The 18,590-nt window shown below is 44.5% G+C and overlaps 1 protein-coding gene across 6 annotated transcripts in view; it reads left to right on the top strand.

The window, feature by feature from the left end:
• Window positions 1–18,590, top strand: part of RNF111 (ring finger protein 111) — a 340,882-nt gene that overhangs the window by 226,288 nt on the left and 96,004 nt on the right. For 4 of the 6 annotated variants that reach the window (XM_085643743.1, XM_085643740.1, XM_085643744.1 and 1 more), the window contains exon 7: window positions 15,620–15,875. In XM_085643743.1, the coding sequence (XP_085499869.1) occupies window positions 15,620–15,875 (256 nt within the window). The remainder of the gene's footprint in view (window positions 1–15,619; window positions 15,876–18,590) is intronic. The other 2 variants (XM_085643745.1, XM_085643742.1) reach the window with 1 other exon arrangement.

Raw genomic sequence — 18,590 nt, 5'->3', positions numbered from 1 at the left:
ACACCTGACAACCAGGATGAGTGGGATGACTGTGGGGATGATAATCAGCCACTACAAGACCAATTCGCCCACAGGCAAAGATACCGACTTGTACCCTAACAACCCTTCTCCACCAGATGACAGTGTAGACTACATTGAATTACTGGGTAGAGCTGCCAACTACCATGGAGTGCAGCTACATAAAGAATCCTTAGAAGAGGATTCCCTCTTTGAAACCCTCAGTACCAAGCAGCAGTCATCATACACACTACCCATGTTCAAGGGGATGACCAGGCATGTAGATGACATCTTTAGTGATTTGTCAGAGCTCGTATTCTTACCCCTAGTGTAGACAAGAAGTACAAGCCACCACCATTGGACCCAGTATATATAAGGGGACAGTTACCACTAGACTCCCTGGTTGTGTCCAATGCAAGGAAAAGAGCCAACTCCCAAACAGGAGATGCTCCAAGCCCTGATAAAGAATCCAAACTTATTGATGCTGTGGGGAAATGGGTGGCCTCTCAGGCAGGAAACTTCTGGCGTGTCTCCAACACTTGGGCTTTGCTAACACAATACGACTGAGCGCACTGGGACGTGATGGAGCAATTGATCCAATATTTGTCCCAGGAATACAGATCTAAAGCACAAGACCTGGTGCATGAAGGACAACTCCTTTCGAACCACGCAATAAGATGTTCCCTAGATGCTGCAGACACTGCTGCTAGAGATATAGACACCAGTGTCCTCTTAAGGAGGTATGCCTGGCTTCGCATATCTGGGTACAAACCCGAGGTTCAAACCTCCATATTAAATACACCCTTTGATAAGGAACATCTATTTGGCCCAGTGGTAGATTCTTCACTAGAGAAAATTAAGAAAGACACTGATGTGGCCAAATCCATGGGAGCCCTTCATTCAACACAAAGCTGTGCTTCCTTTCGGCGCTCTTTTTACCACAGAAGTTCTAAAAATATCTCCTCGGAGACCACCTCCACCAATAACCAACCCTCTCCATCTAGGGGTTACTTCCAAGAGGGTTACAGAGGTAACAACGTCAAAGCCAGGGGTTCAAACGTACGTGCTTCCCCCGCCAATACAAAGCAGTGACTTGCCTCCACTTCCCCCCAACCACTTAACACCTGTCGGGGAAGACGGTCAGATTTTTTACCAATGTGGCAGTCAATAACAACAGACAATTGAGTACTACAAATTATCCGTTCTGGTTACTGCCTGGAGTTCAGCAACACTCCTCCAAACATTCTACCAAAGTCACGCAAACTTTCACCAGATCACCTACACCTCCTGAAACAAGAGGTTCAGTCTCTACTGCTAAAAAGGGCTCTAGAGCCCATACCACCCCAACATCACGGGTCGTGCGTGTACTCCTTTTACTTCCTCATACCCAAAAAGATGGTTCTCTCAGACCAATATTAGATCTCAGAGAACCCAATCTTTACAGTCTGTCAGATCAATTCCACATGGTAACACTTCAACAAGTACTTCCTCTGCTGAAGAAAGGTGACTTTCTGTCTACTCTAGGTTTAAAAGACCCCTATTTTCATATTCCAAACCACCCCGCTCATCACAAATTCCTCACGTTTGTGGTAGCGGGTCAACTCTTCCAGTTCAAGGTACTCCCATTCGGAGTCACCACGGCCCCCAGAGTCTTTATAAAGTGTCTGGCAGTAGTAGCTGCTCACCTAAGAAGACAAAGTATCCATGTCTTCCCATACTTGGACGACTGGCTCATCAAAGCCAGCATGTGCCAGCAATCTCTTGAGCACACTTTCAGAACGATTCAGTTACTACATCAACTAGGGTTCACAATCAATGTGACAAAATCAGAATCTCCAACCAGCCAATACTCTGGGCTACCTAGGAGCCACGCTAGATACTCAAAAAGCTCTGGCCTTGCCCATCCCAGCCCGAATTCGAAATATTCAGGCTTCAGTTCTCCAGTTTCAACCCAATCATTGGATTCCAGCTCGGGTTTATATGCAACTGCTGGGAATGATGGCATCTTGCATCATAATCGTCCCTCATGCCGGTCTGCACATGCATCCACTTCAAAAATGCTTAGCCGGTCAGTGGAACCAGTCACAGGGTCTATTGACCGATCTAGTGTTGGTAAGCAGACTTACTCATGGTTCTCTGCAGTGGTGGAACACTCAAAATGTGTCAAAAGGACGGCCATTCATAGACCCGGTACCAGAGATAGTACTGACAGTGGACACGTCCCTCACTGGCTGGGGAGCTCATCTACAACATCGCACAGTGCAAGGCCTGTAGAGTCAACAGCAGAAGTTGCTCCACATCAATCATCTAGAGCTGCTTGCAATCTTTCTAGCCCTCAAGGCGTTTCAGACTCACCTGGAGGGCAAAGCTGTCTTGGTTCGTACAGACAACATGACAGCGACATATTATATACAAAAACAGGGGGGTACGCACTCTCTCCAACTGTACCACTTAGCCTAAGACACCTGGAGGTGGGCCATTCACCACAAATTTTCTCCTAGCGCAACACCTCCCAGGAGTGAACAACCAGATTGCAGATCTCCTCAGCAGGCAGAGGCAGCAAATACACGAGTGGGAACGCCACCCTCAGGTTCTCCTCTCATACTTTCAAAGTTGGGGAGTCCCTCACATAGACCTGTTAGCCACATACCAAAAGGAAAAATGCCTCCAGGTACCCACACCTGCAATCCAAGGGCAATGCACTATTGATGAAATGGTCAGGGTTATTTGCCTACGCTTTTCCGCCTCTCCCACTCATTCCATAAGAGGTTCACTAGCTCAGGAAAACGTCTCTCACACTAATCCTAGTAGCTCCCACGTGGGCACGTCAATCTTGGTTCACAACCCTGTTGGAGCTATCTCTGGTTCTGCATCAAAAGATGCATTTAACCTCCAGTCTCCTCACATAGAGCCATGGAGAAATCAGACACCCAGATCCAAAACAGCTGAACCTTGCGATCTGGCTCCTGAAATCTTACAGTTTGGTTGCTTGAACCTTCCACCAGAATGTATGACTATCATAAGGGAGGCTAGAAGACCTGTTACAAGGGCCTGCTACGCAGCTAAGTGGAAGCGATTTGCTGTTTATTGTGGTAACAATCATATCAACCCTCTTGATGCTTCCACACAAAATATAATCTGCTATCTGTTACACTCGCAACAGTCAGCGTTGGCTTACACCTCCATAGACAGCATTTGTCGTTGTTTAGAGTACCAGTGATCAACACCTTCCTGGAAGGACTAAAAAGAGTCATACCAACTAAACTTCCACCTGCTCCAGTGTGGAATCTTAACATAGTCCTCACAAGATTAATGGGCCCACCTTCTGAGCCCATGCACAAGTGCGAACCACAGTTCCTCTCCTGGAAAATGGCTTTCCTCATTGCAATCACTTCTTTAAGGAGAGAGAGTGAATTACAGGCATTAACCATACAAGCACCGTTTTTCCAATTACACAGAGACAAAGTGGTTCTTCGTACCAATCTAAATTTTTTATTTAAGGTAGTATCTGCATTTCACATAAATCAGTCGGTAGAATTACCGGTATTCTTCCCTCAACCTGATTCAGTGGCAGAACGAGCTTTATACACCTTAGATGTTAGAAGAGCACTCTTGTACTACATTGAAAGGACAAACTCTTTTCGTAAAACAAAAACAACTCTTTGTTGCTTTTGCGCCACCACACAAGGGCAATCCTATTTCCAAATCAGGTATTGCAAGGGGCATTAAGTGCATTCAAACCTGCTATGCGAAAGCAAAGAGAACTCTAACTGTACGCCCTAGGGCACATTCCACTCGCAAGCTAGGGGCCACTATGGCTTTTTTATACAAACATTCCCATAGTTGACATTTGCAAAGCTGCAACACGGTCTACACCACACACATTCACTAAACTATTGTGTAGATGTGTTAGCGAGACAACAAGCTAATGTGGGTCAAGCAGTACTTAAGACTCTATTTCAAACAACACCAACAGCTACAGGTTAGCCACCGCCTTGGGAGGATACTGCTATATAGTCTATGCATATCATGTGATCTACAGCTCACATGCCTCGAACGGATAATGTTACTTACCCAGTAAGCATCTGTTCTTGGCATGTAGAGCTGTAGATTTACATGCGCCCACCCACCTCCCCGGATACATGCATTTGCTGTAGTTCTCTATTTAATTTACATACATACGCATGGGCATCACTATTCTTTACTACTACTCCATACTCACCCTCTGCGGCAAACAATCTAACAATGGAGCCCATGTGCACTATCACCGAAAGGAGGAGTCCTCTACCTTGTGACTGGAAAGACTTCTTTGAAAAAACAAAGTGCAAACATCCGGACCCAACACTAGATGGGGAGCTATGCATAGCATGTGAATCTACATCTCTACATGCCAAGAACAGATGCTTACTGGGTAAGTAACATTATCCTTTTGGGCGTTTATGGAAAATAGTATCCACCTCGGTTCCGATATAGGTAGGCTAACATAGCAGTTCATGTTAATAAATACATTCCCCCTTTTTGAGCAGTATTTGGACCAAGTTTAACCGCAGTTGGCTAAATCCCTGTGTATGAAGTTCCGTTTCAACGTCTTGCAAGTTAATTATAATAAAGCAAAATGGTTACGCAAAAATGGCGATGACGGTGAGGTCTACTGCCCTCTATGCCAACCGAATGCAGTAGAAAACTATTCCCACTTACTATTTTTCTGTCCAGCGTACGCTATTCCAAGATAAAAATGGATCAAAACCGTCTGTCAAAATTTGGGAATTGGGGTCACATTAAGGAGCCACTAGGATTTTAAAAACTGGTACATCGCCGAAAATTGTTTTTAGTGTTAGTAGATATTTATTTGCTGTCAATCTAATACAAAAGGGAGAAAGCATGAAATTTTAATTTTTACAGGTCTAGTTTATAATTCAAATGTTTTAAATCTTATGTGCTTCTTTAGTATGTACACATACATTTTTGCACTTGCACTTTATTAATTCCTGCCTTGAACCCATAACTCTTATATGATAGCAATCCAAATAATAGTTTTAGTAAATCAAATAAGAGGCTTTGCATTTAGACCTTTGTTTTCCTGTTTATAAATTGAAAAATCTGCTAAGTATTTTAAAGGCAATATTTTGTCCATTGTGACTGCTACGGGGCGAACCAGGGAATGACTACTTTTTGATTGTGTTTACTCAATATGTATCTATTGTTTTAATGTGGATAATTTATGGTTTTTCTAAACCAAATAAAGATTAATGAATTAATGAAAGCCCTAATGTCATTTAAAAGATTCCGGTCTTTGAGGAATTTCTTTAAAGTGTCCATACTACCATTTATTCGTACTTGGCAAGATCACTGGATGGTCTTTCTCCATTCTGAATATGTTTGGAGACCAAGTTAAGTTTGTGTACACCATGTTATCCAGGTTATTTTATATCCTGCGCCTCATTAGTTGGCAAATAAGTATTGTAATCATGCGTTTGTGTATTCTATCATTTCATTTGACTTAACCCTAAATCTACAATTACTTGCAGGGCTTTATTTGTCTCTGCTAGAACGTGGTGGCACTCATCCTAGGATTGTGAATAATAATCGTATTTTTCATAAGCACTAGAATAGGATGGGCTACAATTTGAACGGCAGAACTATATATACGTACAGAGAACATATTTATCATATCTAACTGAAAGAAATTGTAATGTAGCTTTACACTCCATTATTTGTCTTTCTTTTGTTTGTTTATTTTTTTAAACATTTTGGTATATTGTATCATAGCTATAAAGCAGTAATGTGTTAGAGGAAGTTTCAGTTGTAGAGTGCTGGAGTCGAAAGAAACAAGACTTCCAAGCCCCTCTGTTAAAAAAATATATATATTGCCAGTGCCTTGCTTAATATACCTGGCATATAGATTTTTCTTATGCAAATGCCTGTTTCTCTTAGAGTAGGAGGTCCTGACGTTACTGCTGTTAGTGATTTAACACCCCTCCCCCGATTCTCCTTTTACCACTTCCAACCTCTAACCGCCCAGCCATCTTGCCCTCGTGGTTCTGTGTATCATGGACTGGTTGGAACATGCCTTGGATGAAGCTGCCTTCTGCACCCTCTCACCATTGAACCTCCACACCCTGGAAGAGGTAGCATTACAGTTTAGCTTGCGAAGGGCAGGTTCAAGTATTATATTCTGTGTAGTGGGACTAAGGAACACAGTTCTAGGATAAGATCATCCTTTGCCCTTGCGAAAACTAGACTCTGTTCTTCAAGGGGTAATAGTGTTGTGCAAATATCACCCTCAATGACTCACCCTATTATTTATTTTTATTTATTTATGGAGCTTATAGAGCGCGCAGCTACCTCCGAAGGAGGTGTCCCGGCGCTAAGATTACATAACTGTCCCCATGAGGAGTAACCAAGATCATATCTCACAGAGAAAATGGGAAACGGTGAGGAGTTGACAGTTCCAAGTCCTACCGCCTAGTGAACAGCCAGGTCTTGAGTTTGCGGCGAAAGGCTGGCTCAGATTCGCAGAACCTGAGGTCAAGGGGGAGGCTATTCCAGAGCTTGGCGGCAGTGACGGTGAAAGATCTGCCGCCAGTCCGAGAAAGCCTGAATCTAGGAACCAACAGAAGACGAAGGTTATTGGATCTGAGATGTCTGGCTGAAACAGAGATCTTGAGACGCTTTTTCAGATAAAGTGGGCCAGTACCATGGATAGCCCGAAATGTCAGGATCAGAATTTTAAAGTCTATGCGTCGTGAAATGGGAAGCCAATGAAGTTCTTCTCGGTAGGCTCTGACTGAAGTACGGGCAGGGATGTTACCGATGAGCCGGGCTGCCGCATTTTGGACTATTTGCAGGCGGTCAATAAGATAGTGCGGGGCACCTGCATATAGACTATTAGCATAGTCTAGATGGGTGATGATAAGGGCCTGGACTACGGTTTTGCGTGAGGATAGAGGGAGGAAGGGGAAGATTTTTCTGATCATGCGAAGTTTAGAGAAACAGGCCCCTACCACTTTGTTAACTTGGGCATTTCCGGACAAAGAGTTGTCAAAAATGAAGCCCAGGTTACGAGCTGCCTTCACGGGAGAGGGTGGGGGATTCAGAATGGTAGGCCACCAGAGGGTTGCAGGGGGGGGGGGATTTTTTACTGAAAAAGAGAACCTCGGTTTTGTCGGTGTTAAGGGCAAGGTGATTGGCTGACATCCAGGAGCATATGTTACCAAGGCAGTTTCTAAAGTTGGAGAAGAGGGAGTCAGAATGGTCTCGAAAGGAAAAGATAAGCTGAGTATCGTCAGCGTAGGAGACCACCCTGACGCCCCAGGATTCAACTACCTTGGCCAGAGGAGCCACATAAGCATTAAACAGTAGAGGGCTCAAGGCAGAGCCCTGGGGCACTCCACACAGGAGGGGTTTGTCTTCGGATTCAAAAGGGTGCATCGTAACCCTTTGGGAACGGCTAGACAGGAAAGAAATAATCCAGGCCAGCACTGTCCCACCGACCCCTAGCTGCTGTAGGCGGGAGGTAAGTATTTTGTGGGAGACAGTATCAAAAGCAGCGGATAGGTCGAGGAGGACCAACATGGCCTCCTCGCCCCTATCCACTGATTCCCTGATAATTTCAGAGACTTCAAGCAACGCAGTCTCGGTGCTATAGCCGGATCTAAAACCGGACTGAGAGTCGTGTAGCAGCTGATTTGACTCTAAGTACAGTGCCACTTGTTTCTGTACCACCTTCTCCAGTATCTTGGCAGGTTTAGGCAGGAGAGAAATGGGTCGATAGTTGCTAAAAAGCAGAGGGTCTGCACCAGGTTTTTTCAGTATGGGGACCAGCCTGGCCTGTTTCCAAACTGAGGGGAATAGACCTTGCGACAAAGAGGCATTCCAGATGGAAAGAAACGGGTTCACAAGGATAGGAGCGAGATTACCCATGATTTTGGCAGGAACTGGGTCCAGGGGGGAACCAGACTTAACGTTGCGTAATAAAGCTAACGCGAGATCAGGAGTTAGCTCGCTAAAAGAGTTGAAAGAACAAGAGGGGAGGCCAGGGCAATCATCAGGGAAATCCGGAGCCATTGCTGCAAAGGAGGAGGAGAGTTTAACTATCTTCTCTTGAAAAAAATCAGACAATCCATTGCAGAGATCTTGAGTGGGAGTAAAGAGGGATTTCAAAGCAGGAGGATATACGAAGTCATTAGAAAGGCACAGCCCTCAAAATGCACCAACCCCTGTCATGATTTTAAGGAAATCAGGAGACCAAGAGCACCTCCCGGCTTCTCCTGACTAGGCACTGCAATTTAGTGTCTGGGTTCAACTGTTACTTCACATAGTACTGAGACAGTTCCAGAATTATGGTCACTACCACACAATACCACCCCTTTGAGCTGGGATGAAGAGGAGAAAACCCTCTATGACCTCATGAGTTTGATGGTGTATTGCAGGTGTATGGGACTCTGCAGCCCCATCAACGTGTGGTACTGAAAAGCATCTCTGCAGAGTGTCTGCCAGTGCCGGCTAGCTGGGCTGTAGTAATTCATGATCTTGATGGATCCAAGGCAACTCACAGCTTCAAGATATCCTGATTAGTATTTTTTTAAACTGATTTGGGAGTTTCTAAAGCGTTCTGTTACCCAAAAGCAGAGTGTCCTGACCTTGGGGCGAAGAGAGAAAGTTAGAATGAAAGAGAAGGTTAAAAACATAAGTGTTCTCGAGGCATGTGTGCTGTAGATGCGCAAGCTTTGCACAAGTCCGCCATCTAGTGTTGAGCTCTGGTGATTACAAGTTGTTTTTGTTCCAAGAACTACTCTTGGAGTCACAAGACTATGTGACTACTCCTTTTGGTAATACTGCACATGGTCATTGACACCATCACAGATACATTTTTTCCGCTGACTCGTTCAGATGTAGTAGCTTGCGCTCCGGTACGAGGCTCCTTCAGGCTCCCTTTGGTCTGTTTATATCTTTCGACTGTATTGTCTTGATCGTTCTACTATTGCGCCCCATACTTCGTAGCAGGTCTTTGACTCACTTTCTCGGCCCAATGTCCACGCACGGCTAAGCAAAATACTTCTCCATTTCTAACGCTGTTGGAGAATGACATGCTGATGAAATGCACTCCGTTCCGTTTCTGCCGGAAGTCACTCCAAATACCCTCACACCGACCAACATCCCGTTTGCAACTTATGCTTCTCGCCCGAGCATCGAGAAGACAGCTGTTTGGCCTGCAAGTCCTTTCGGTCCAAAAAGACTCTTCGGGATCGACGTGCTAGACTACAGGAAATGCATCGCATGCAAGCGGACGATGTCCCGGACATCTTTGGTCAACAAAAGGAGGAGGAAGAAGCTTCAGCAGAACAGGCGGAGTCACTTTCCATCCATGAGTCCGAGTCTCAATTCGAAGATGACTTGAACATTCTTCAGCTAGCTCTGAAACAAGAGACAGTGAGTACTTCTATCCCGGATACCAAGTCATCGGCTTTCACCAAAAAACTGCTCACAGACCGCCACTGCAGACAAAACATGGCATGCGCCGAAAATATGATTCGAAAGCCTCACCCTGTCCCTCGGGTCCGAAAGTCCGGCCTACAGCTTGGGGCCTCCGCCTCCTTTGCATCAGAGGCTACAACATTTCGGTCTTTGGTCTCTGCACCGAAACAGAGACTTACTATTTCAGAACCGAAACTTCCTCCATTGAAACTAAATCTTCCACCATGGAAATGTTTTGTTTTGGGTCAGAAATCTCCTCAAGAGCCAATCCTTCAGCAATTTTATCAAAAGCTCGATCCAAAACAAAGAAGACTGCAGGTTCAGCCCGGAACAAAACAAATAATGATACAACCACCAAAACAACACGTCTAAGGAGTTGATTTATGAGGAAGCTTTGGACATTACTGTTCAACCTGAAAGGAAAGAATGCTGCATCTAGTCCTTTGCACATTCGCTTTCCAACTTCACCTATACCACAAACACCCCCTCCACCACCTCACTCACCGCATTTGTATGAGGCAGGTAACATATCCCTTCAATCAATAGTTAAATAAGATCAAGATAACCCAGATGATTCACAACCAGGAGATGCCTCGGACGATAGTGAGATTGATCCTTAAAGCAACACTGCCCCTGACTTATATCCCACTCTATCACCACCTGCTGATGCCTCAGCTTGTCAAGACCTTGTAGCACGAGCAGCCACATTTCATCAGTTTCCTTTACATAAAGATTCAATAGAGGAGGATTTTCTGTTTGAGACTTTATCTAATGCACAGAGACGGGCACAATATTTAACATTACTTAAGGGTGTGGCACGTCATTCAGATGTTATTTTTAAAGACCTAGTCAGAGAGAGGATAATTACACCACACACCGACAAAATGTACACAGCAGCACCATCAAACCATTTTTATTAGAGGTCAACTAACCCTGGACTCTCTAGTAGTGTCAAGCGCAAAAAAAGGGCCAGTTCCCAAACAACTGGAGATGCACCACCTCCAGAGAAAGAGCCAAGTTAATTAATGGCTCTGGTAAATGAGTTGCTACGCAATCATCTGATCATTAGCGTTTAGCCAACAGCCAGGCTCTATTAGCAAGGTATGACAGAGCCCACTGGAAAGTATTTGAGGGGCTACTCCAACATCTCTTAGAAGAGCATAGAAAAAGTGGTCAAGAAATAGTAAATGAAGGTAAACTTATTACCAACAATTTTATTAAATGTGCATTGGGTGCAGCAGACACCGCTGCAAAGGGGTTTAACCACCAGCATCTTATTATGTAGGCACGCATAGTTAAGGTTGTCAGGAAGTACATTGATAAAGAACATCTTTTCGGCCCTCAGGTGAACATAGCCCTTGAAAAGATGAAGACTGACACTAAGGTAGCAAAATCAATGGGAGCTCTACAAACTAACACGTACTGGGGTCCTTTTTGTAGGCCCAAATACAAACCAGGTGCATGGTCAGCTACCACAGACACCTCAGGGTCACCATACAAAAATCAAGGACAAACCTCTACATCTGAACCATTCTACAGAGGTTCTTATAGAGGAAACAATTTTAAGGGAAGAGGCAGAGGAAACTATATCCATTCCTCAAATGCCAATAACAAGCACTAACTGGCGCTCATAACTCCTCCAAATATTCCACCTCGCAAACACAACTATCCACACAAAATCAAATCCTGCTGCAACAACAGAACAGCATTGTTACAAAAGGGAGCAAAAGAACCAGTTCAACAACAATTTCAGGGAGCAGGTGTATATTCACTATGCTTCCTTACACCCAATAAAGATGGATCCCTCAAGCCCATTCTAAATCTCAGACCATTAAATCGTTTGCAAAGACACTTCCCTTTGAGGCACTCAAACTCCTCTAAGAGGGTCACACTATCACCCAGCAGACTACACCTCCACTAGACATTCCCTCCTTAGTCTGCTGAGTGGTATTGAATCTTTAAAAAGGGTGTGGTTCCTCCTCCCTTTCAAAGTCCTGTTCATACAGCAGCTCGACTTCTGAGTTGCCTGATAATTACTCTAGCTTGCATGGATCCAGTGGAGCCCCGCTCCAAGAAGGACATGTTCTCTTAGTCACAGTTCGCATAGATCACCTTCTGAAATGTTCCCACAAGCAATCGTATACACCTAGGTGTAAATGTAATGGAAATGTAAATTGGTATTTATAAGAGCTCACGGCTACTCAGAAGAGTGTCCCGGCGCTAAAAAAGACCTCCTGACAGAGTACTGTACTATACATATAGAGGGATGGGCTTACTGCTATTGCTGAAATAGCCAGGTTTTCAGCCTTTTTCTGAAAATGAATAGATCATGCACCTGTTTAAGTGACAAAGGCAGGCTATTCCACAGCTGGGATGCCGGCACATGGAAGGAGCGGCCGCCCTTACGGGCAAGGAAAAACGTGGGAATAATCGCCTACTGCTGCGAAGACTATCTCAGAGGTCTGCCTGGGATGTAGTGCTGGACTCTTTCTAATGTAGGAAGCACCAGTGTCATGTAAAGCTTTGAATGCCAAAACCAGTGCTTTAAACCGAATTCTCTTTCGGACCGGCAGCCAATGCAAGGCTTTCATGTGGGCGGCTACCCGCTCTCTTGGGCCCAACAAGAGAATCGCCCTGGCTGCTGCAGTCTGAGCCACTTGAAGCCGGTTAAGTAGATCTTCTAGGGGGCCCAAATACAAAACATTGACTTAGTCCAGCCTTGAAACAATAAGAGCCTGTACTGCAGTTTTCCTACGAGTGCCTGGTAGTAAGGGAAGAAGGTTCTTAAGCATTTTTAAGAGGCCAAAACAAACCCTTACTACTGTTTGGATCTGGACTTTCATAGGTAAGTTATCGTCTAACTTGATCCCCAGGTTCTTGACTGTACTGACTGAAGTAGCGGGGGGGACATGTCAGAAGGCCCCCATTGATACCAGACATCATTGGCAGGGGTGCCAAAGAAAATGATCTCGGATTTCTCTGGGTTACACTTTAGTTGGCTCCTTCTTAACCAGGAGAACACCTCTGACAAACAATTATTAATCTCAGCACCCCTGAAATCCGTACCCTTTTTGCAGGTAAACAGTAATTGGGTATCATCTGCGTATGAAATTATTGCTGCACCATGTAACTCGGCTAGGTGGGCCGGGGCGCCATGTACAAATTAAAATGTGTCAGGCTTAAAATGTAGCCCTGTGGAACCCCTCCCTTCATGGGGGGAATGGGAGCAGAGAAAGAAGGAGACCAAATTATTTGCTGTCGCTCCTTCAGAAAGGAAGCAAACCACTTGAGTGCTGTGCCACCAAGGCCGCTCTCCTGGAGTCTTTGCAGGAGGCGCTCATGGGGCACGGTATCAGAGGCCGGGATAGGTCCAGTAGGATCAACACGGCTTTGTCACCTTTATCTAATATCTTTTATAACCTCAGAGACTTCTAACAGGGCAGTCTCTGTGCCGAAGTTTGCTCTAAACCCCGACTGGCTGTAATGGAGCACTTGGTTAGCTTCCACATATTCTGTAGTGACTCTATTTACATATTTCTCCAGGACTTTTGAGAAAAAAGGTGGTAATGAGATTGGCCTCTAATTTGAAGCCATCAAGGGGTTGGAGGCAGGTTTCTTTAGCAGGGGGAGAATTTTGGCGTTTTTCCATCTGGCCGGCACCTGCCCCTGTTCCAGCGAGGCATTAAGGATCACATTGGCGGCAGGGTTGACGATCCCTGCCACTGATGCCAGAACTCTGCCTGGACATGGGTCGGTTGGGGAGCCTGACTTAAGGGCTTGCATTATCTCCAATGATTTCACCAAAGAAATTGGTGGAAACTGTTTGAGAGATGTTCCTATCGCAAGGGGGCCGGGAGAGGAAGAACCTGTGTTCACAACCTTATCCAAGGAGGGAATCTCAAGAGTCTTGGATGGTCTTGATTTTTTCGTAAAAATAGGAGGCGAGGTGGCTAGTCCATTCCCCAGTGGGCGTGGAAGGACTGTCCGCAGCGCTCGGAGATGAGAACTCCTTTTACTATGTTGAAAATGTCTCTACTTTTGTTACCCGCAGTCTCGATTTTGGTGCATAAGAAATGTTTCTTTTCATCCAGAATTTTATTGTAATGGGCTTTGAGGGCTTGTTTAGAAATGACTCTATCTGCGGGGTTAAGTTTTTTCCGCCATGCCCTCTCCAGGCGTTTACATGCACTCTTACTCTTTCTGAGGGCCTCTGTAAACCATTGGGCCGCGGCTCGGGTGGACTTAGCTGCGCGCGCAGTATGGGGAGCTAGCTCCCAAGAACGAAGCTGGAGCCAATTCACCAAACAGGATGCATCGTTCTCAAGGTTGCCACTAAAGGGAATCGGAGAAGATCAGTACATCTGCCAGGGCTTCTGGGGTGATCTGGTGGAAGGGTCTAAAGCTACCAGGGCGAACCCTCCCATAAGAACGCGGATAGTTCAGATCCTTGCAGACTCTGAAATCCAAAAGGTAATGGTCCGACCACACCATGGAAAGCGGAACCTCTTTTTCAATCTGTACATTGGAAAACATCTGATCCAGAGTGTGTTCCTTCTCAAGGGTAGAGTAATGGACTTACGGGAGCGGTGTCAACTGCTTTGCCAGTAGATGAAGATCTCACTTTGTCTCCAGGACTCCTAGGACTTCATCCACTTCACCATTCTCCATTTGTGGATGTTTGCCCATGCTGTCGAACTGTCCTCCAGCCAGATTACTAGCAATAGATGACATTAAAACCTTAAATGAAATCTTAATCAGAGGTGCAACTAAACAAACTAAACCCATGCATACAGCACTGGTGAAGACTTCTGTAAGTTTAAAAACACTTAATTAGAAGTCTGCATTTGTCCCATGTGTCCCTTAGTTCCAGGGTTTCTGGAACCTGTCCTGGACTTCTTCCTAGCTTCAGCAACAGCAGAGACTGCCGCCAGCACTTCTCTTGAAGAAATACAGGCCACTTGGGCAAGGCCTTCTATTTATCAAAGGTATTTCTCCACCCCTAATTCAGTCATCGTCACATTGGCAAGGAAAATTCATGCCTCTGGTTCTTTGTCAGCGGTACCTCCAGATAAAGTACAGACCAAGTTTGTGGGCCGCATAATGTGTGGCACATCAGCTTCGTTAATGAAGGCACACGTGCGACTGCTGTACTAGGAGGATATGACCGATCTCTTTGGCACTTCTTATTGAGGTTCTCTAATAACAGGCGCAGGGAATTTAATGGAATCATTGCTGAGGAAATAATGGTATCAAACCAAATAATCAGCGCAGCTGCAGAATCATACCACTTGGGAGCACACAGTTATTGTCATAGTTTGTCAGCGTAGTGTACCTTCTATCTCCATTTGTCTGGTCTGAAAACTGAAACGCATCAATACATTCTCATCCCTTCTTTCTGAGACAACACTCTGTTGCGAAAAGCATTAGTTCATACCACAAGACCTTCGATGTACTCGGGAGAGTGTTCAAACCCCTCAGTGTTGTCAGTAACACCACCAGCAGAGGTAACAATACCAACAGCGGTGTAGTCAAGAGGGATTAGTAGATCACCAACCCTCTGCGATTGCAGGGAAGCCTCACGCAGGAAAGCAGTCACTCCCTCATTCCTCTCCATCGTCTGCCATTGTGGCTCATCTGCAAGTCTAGCAAAAGATTTCATCAGACACAATGGTGTCTGTGGGGCATTGTCATTTTTATGCTAACATCTTCATGTGTCATTCTGCTCTAGACACCAGATGACATCTAGACCTTTTAATTTCCAGCAAACAAGAGCTATTTCGAACCCAGTAACTAGATAGTGGGATAAAAGGAAGCATGTGACTCTAGAATGGCTTCAAGCAGCAATATTGTTATTACAATGACGTACTAATCTTTTCTTTCTGCTCTAGTTTTTCAGCCAGTTTAATTATTGATTTGTACTAGAACCATGTAAAGGAATGTTTTTATTTTTTTTTATAGAGGAATGCAGACGATTGTGTAAATCTCAATAAGGTGTCAAGTATTGTGTAAATGTACAGATATGCTTGAATTAGGTCATTTAATTATAGCTCAATAATTCTAAAATTTCCCTTGTTTCACTTTATTCCGTGCTATGTTGCTCATGGAATTGTCATTCATCTAAAGTGTTTCATTTTCTTTTTCGCAGCAGGCATTGCCAGTTGATTTAAGTAGTAATGGTATCAGAAGCCATGGAAGCGGTGGTTTTCATGGAGCATCTGCATTCGATCCTTGCTGTCCTAGTTCTAACTCCCGATCTGCAGTCTACGGCCATCAGGGTAGTGTGCTTCCTACTCAGCAAATAGCAATAGATGGATATGGATCTAGTATGGTTGCCCAACCGCAGCCCCAACCTCCTCCTCAAGCTGCACTTTCATCATGCCGACACTATATGCACTCCCCCTGTAAGTATAATTATTTATAATTTGAATATTGGGTAACAGAAAACAAACCTACTATGTATTTTTATTTTATTAAACTATTTTCATTCAATCGTCAGTATGCTATTTACAATCGTGAATTTTCCTGAAAGGCAAAGATGGAACATCAGTGAAGAATGTGCTGACGTTACACATGCTCCTGTTCACAGCTTTCCCTCTATTGTTAACCTGCAACCACTTCCTTAATTTTTTTATTTTGCTGCTCTCAAAGTGGGGAAATTGGCTGTTTGTTATTGGTTTCTGTTGTTATATTTTTTAGGTCGAGCTTCAGCACGCATGTGCTGTCTGCAAGACCTAATCTAATCACTCGCACTGAGTGTAATCCTACCTGCTGCTTGCTATTGGTTCACTCCAGCGTCGCTCATCTTCCCTGCCTCCTAACTCTCTTGAGAAGCTGATAGCTCACTTCCCTTTGAGGCTGAGGAGCACCGGTGAAGTACAGTTTCCCTACGCTTTAATTCTTTATCTTTGTCTGGAAGAATGTTTTTTTGTTTTCCCCTCTACCTCCGGTCGTTGTTTGTTCTGAACAGCTGGAATATATGTCGTTACTACGCCTTCCTTTTGCAGCGCATGCCTTTACCACGCATGTGTTACAACGGAATGATTTTTCTATGCATAGCCTTTACTTCGATTTTTCCTTTACCACGCTTTTTTTTGGGGGGGTGAGACCCCACCAAGCCCCCTTTTTTCTTTTTTTTTTTTTTTGTGCCTTTTTTTCACGTCTTCGCCGACACTAAAAAAGGACTGACGCATTTTTTCTGATGAGGAAGAAAACGTTCCGTAAAGACGTTGCTTGCGTGGTAAAGACGGTCATGGAAGTAATACGCGTTGTGAAGACGTTTACGAGGTAAGTGTACCGTTGTAAACGTAACGCGTAGAAAAGCCTTCGTGGTATAGGCTGTTTCCCAACAGCTGCTCTTCACTCCCTCTCGGGCTGCAGCTGCCCCCTCCTCCTTTCTGCTTGTTGGGCTCTTTTCTTTGTGGAGCCTGCATGGCACTGCTGATTCCCCTCCCCTTGTTTAGAAGGGGCTTCTAGAGCACAAGTTTCGTTTTGCAAGCGTTTTTTTTTTCTTTTTAGTTTTTCTCTAGCGCTAACTCAACCATAAGGATTTGGAGTGCTTTACATGAGCACGATGTTGAGTCCATGCTGAGACTCGAACTGGGGTCCCCAGCTCCAAAGTCGTCAACTCTGTCCGTTGCGCCACATCCTCTGCTGCCAGTTACTTATTCCATCTTGTTTCAGGGTTTGTTATGGGTGGATCTCCGTGGACTTCCGGTGTTGTGCGATGAATGTCTCCTATGATGTGACTCTGAGCCGTGTAAGTGCCCTCTTTGTCCAGATACACCGGAACCTGAATTCCGACACACAACAAGGGCAATCTATTTACAGAAATTACATGCCCTTCTGTCTCCAGGGAGAGGCAGAGCTCTGTCACGGGGCAGAATGCTGTACGCAATCTGTCCCAGCTGCTCGTAGAAGACCGGATCTGTTGCGAAGCCCTCACATATGTTTTGCAAAGAGCAGACCTTGAGTACGTTCACTTTGCACTATTTTTGCTAGGGAAATAAGGAATGGAAGAAAGATTTGCTCTCACATTTAGACTTAACCATACTTCCCTGTAACATGAAACCAGCAAGGCAACATAAACTTGCTCGCATTTTTTTTTCCGTTTCTTTGCATGTTTTTTCTCTTCTCCACCCAGGGTAACATGCTGTCTGATGGCATTCTTTATTAAATGATTTTTGATTCTCGTAACTCACCATTGTAGGTTTATGCAAATCTTTTGACTTCCATTGTCTTATTTATTGTGGCATGTAGTTCTAGTTTTAGCCATGATGAATTGGTCGCTATGATTCTCGCTGTTATTGATCTGTTGTGATCCATTATTCTTAGCTGCCTCTTCCCCAATGTCAATGCCCAACTGCAACTGGCCGAAACCCACAAGAAGCAAACTGGTTGGGGCGCTCTCATGCTCACACTGAAATGGAGGTATAGCAGCGCAAAACACATGTTATAGGGCATCAAAGGATTTGCTGTAACTGCCTGGAAGCAGTTTCTGAACTGCCAGTTACCTGCTCCCACATAAAGTTAATGAGAAATGCACTTGAAGTGAATAAGTCGCCATAAAGGCAAATCCATCCTTTCCTTGAGCTGAATCCCCCAAGTCTCAAGAACAATAGTTCAGCAAGTGTATGCTAAATTGTTTTGCTAGAGCAGAGAATGTACAGAATCCATATTAAGCACTCAAATAATAACTTACTGAATAAATGTTAGAGGTGCGTATGTTGTTGCACTTTCTTTGTCAGGATGAATAGCACAGCAGCAAATGGTCTTCTGTTGTCAGTGTTGGCCATAATGATCTTAAATTCTCTTGTTTTGAATGTTCGTTTGATTAACGATTAGAAAGTGTAGTTCTGTCTAAATGCTTATGTGAATGGGGGCATTAACACTCATTGGAGCTCAACCTACTGACATGGGAAAGCTAAAATGAATGCCGGGTTTTGATCCTGTGATTTATTTGTAGCAAATAGCTCTACGAAGTGCTCTCTCCCCATCTACATTTATTTCTGGGGTTATGTAACATATCATGGTAAAGATAGCTGTGGGAGTTAATGCTCACCTTGGCAGATGTATTTGTAGTTGCTTGTGGCAGGTTTCAAAGCTAAAACCTCATTCGT

The sequence above is a fragment of the Triturus cristatus genome, chromosome 3_1 (genome assembly GCF_964204655.1).
Source record: "Triturus cristatus chromosome 3_1, aTriCri1.1, whole genome shotgun sequence".
In the NCBI taxonomy this organism is placed as follows: domain Eukaryota; kingdom Metazoa; phylum Chordata; class Amphibia; order Caudata; family Salamandridae; genus Triturus; species Triturus cristatus.
Note: the sequence above shows the minus strand (reverse complement) of the source record. Positions and strands in the feature narration are given on the sequence as shown.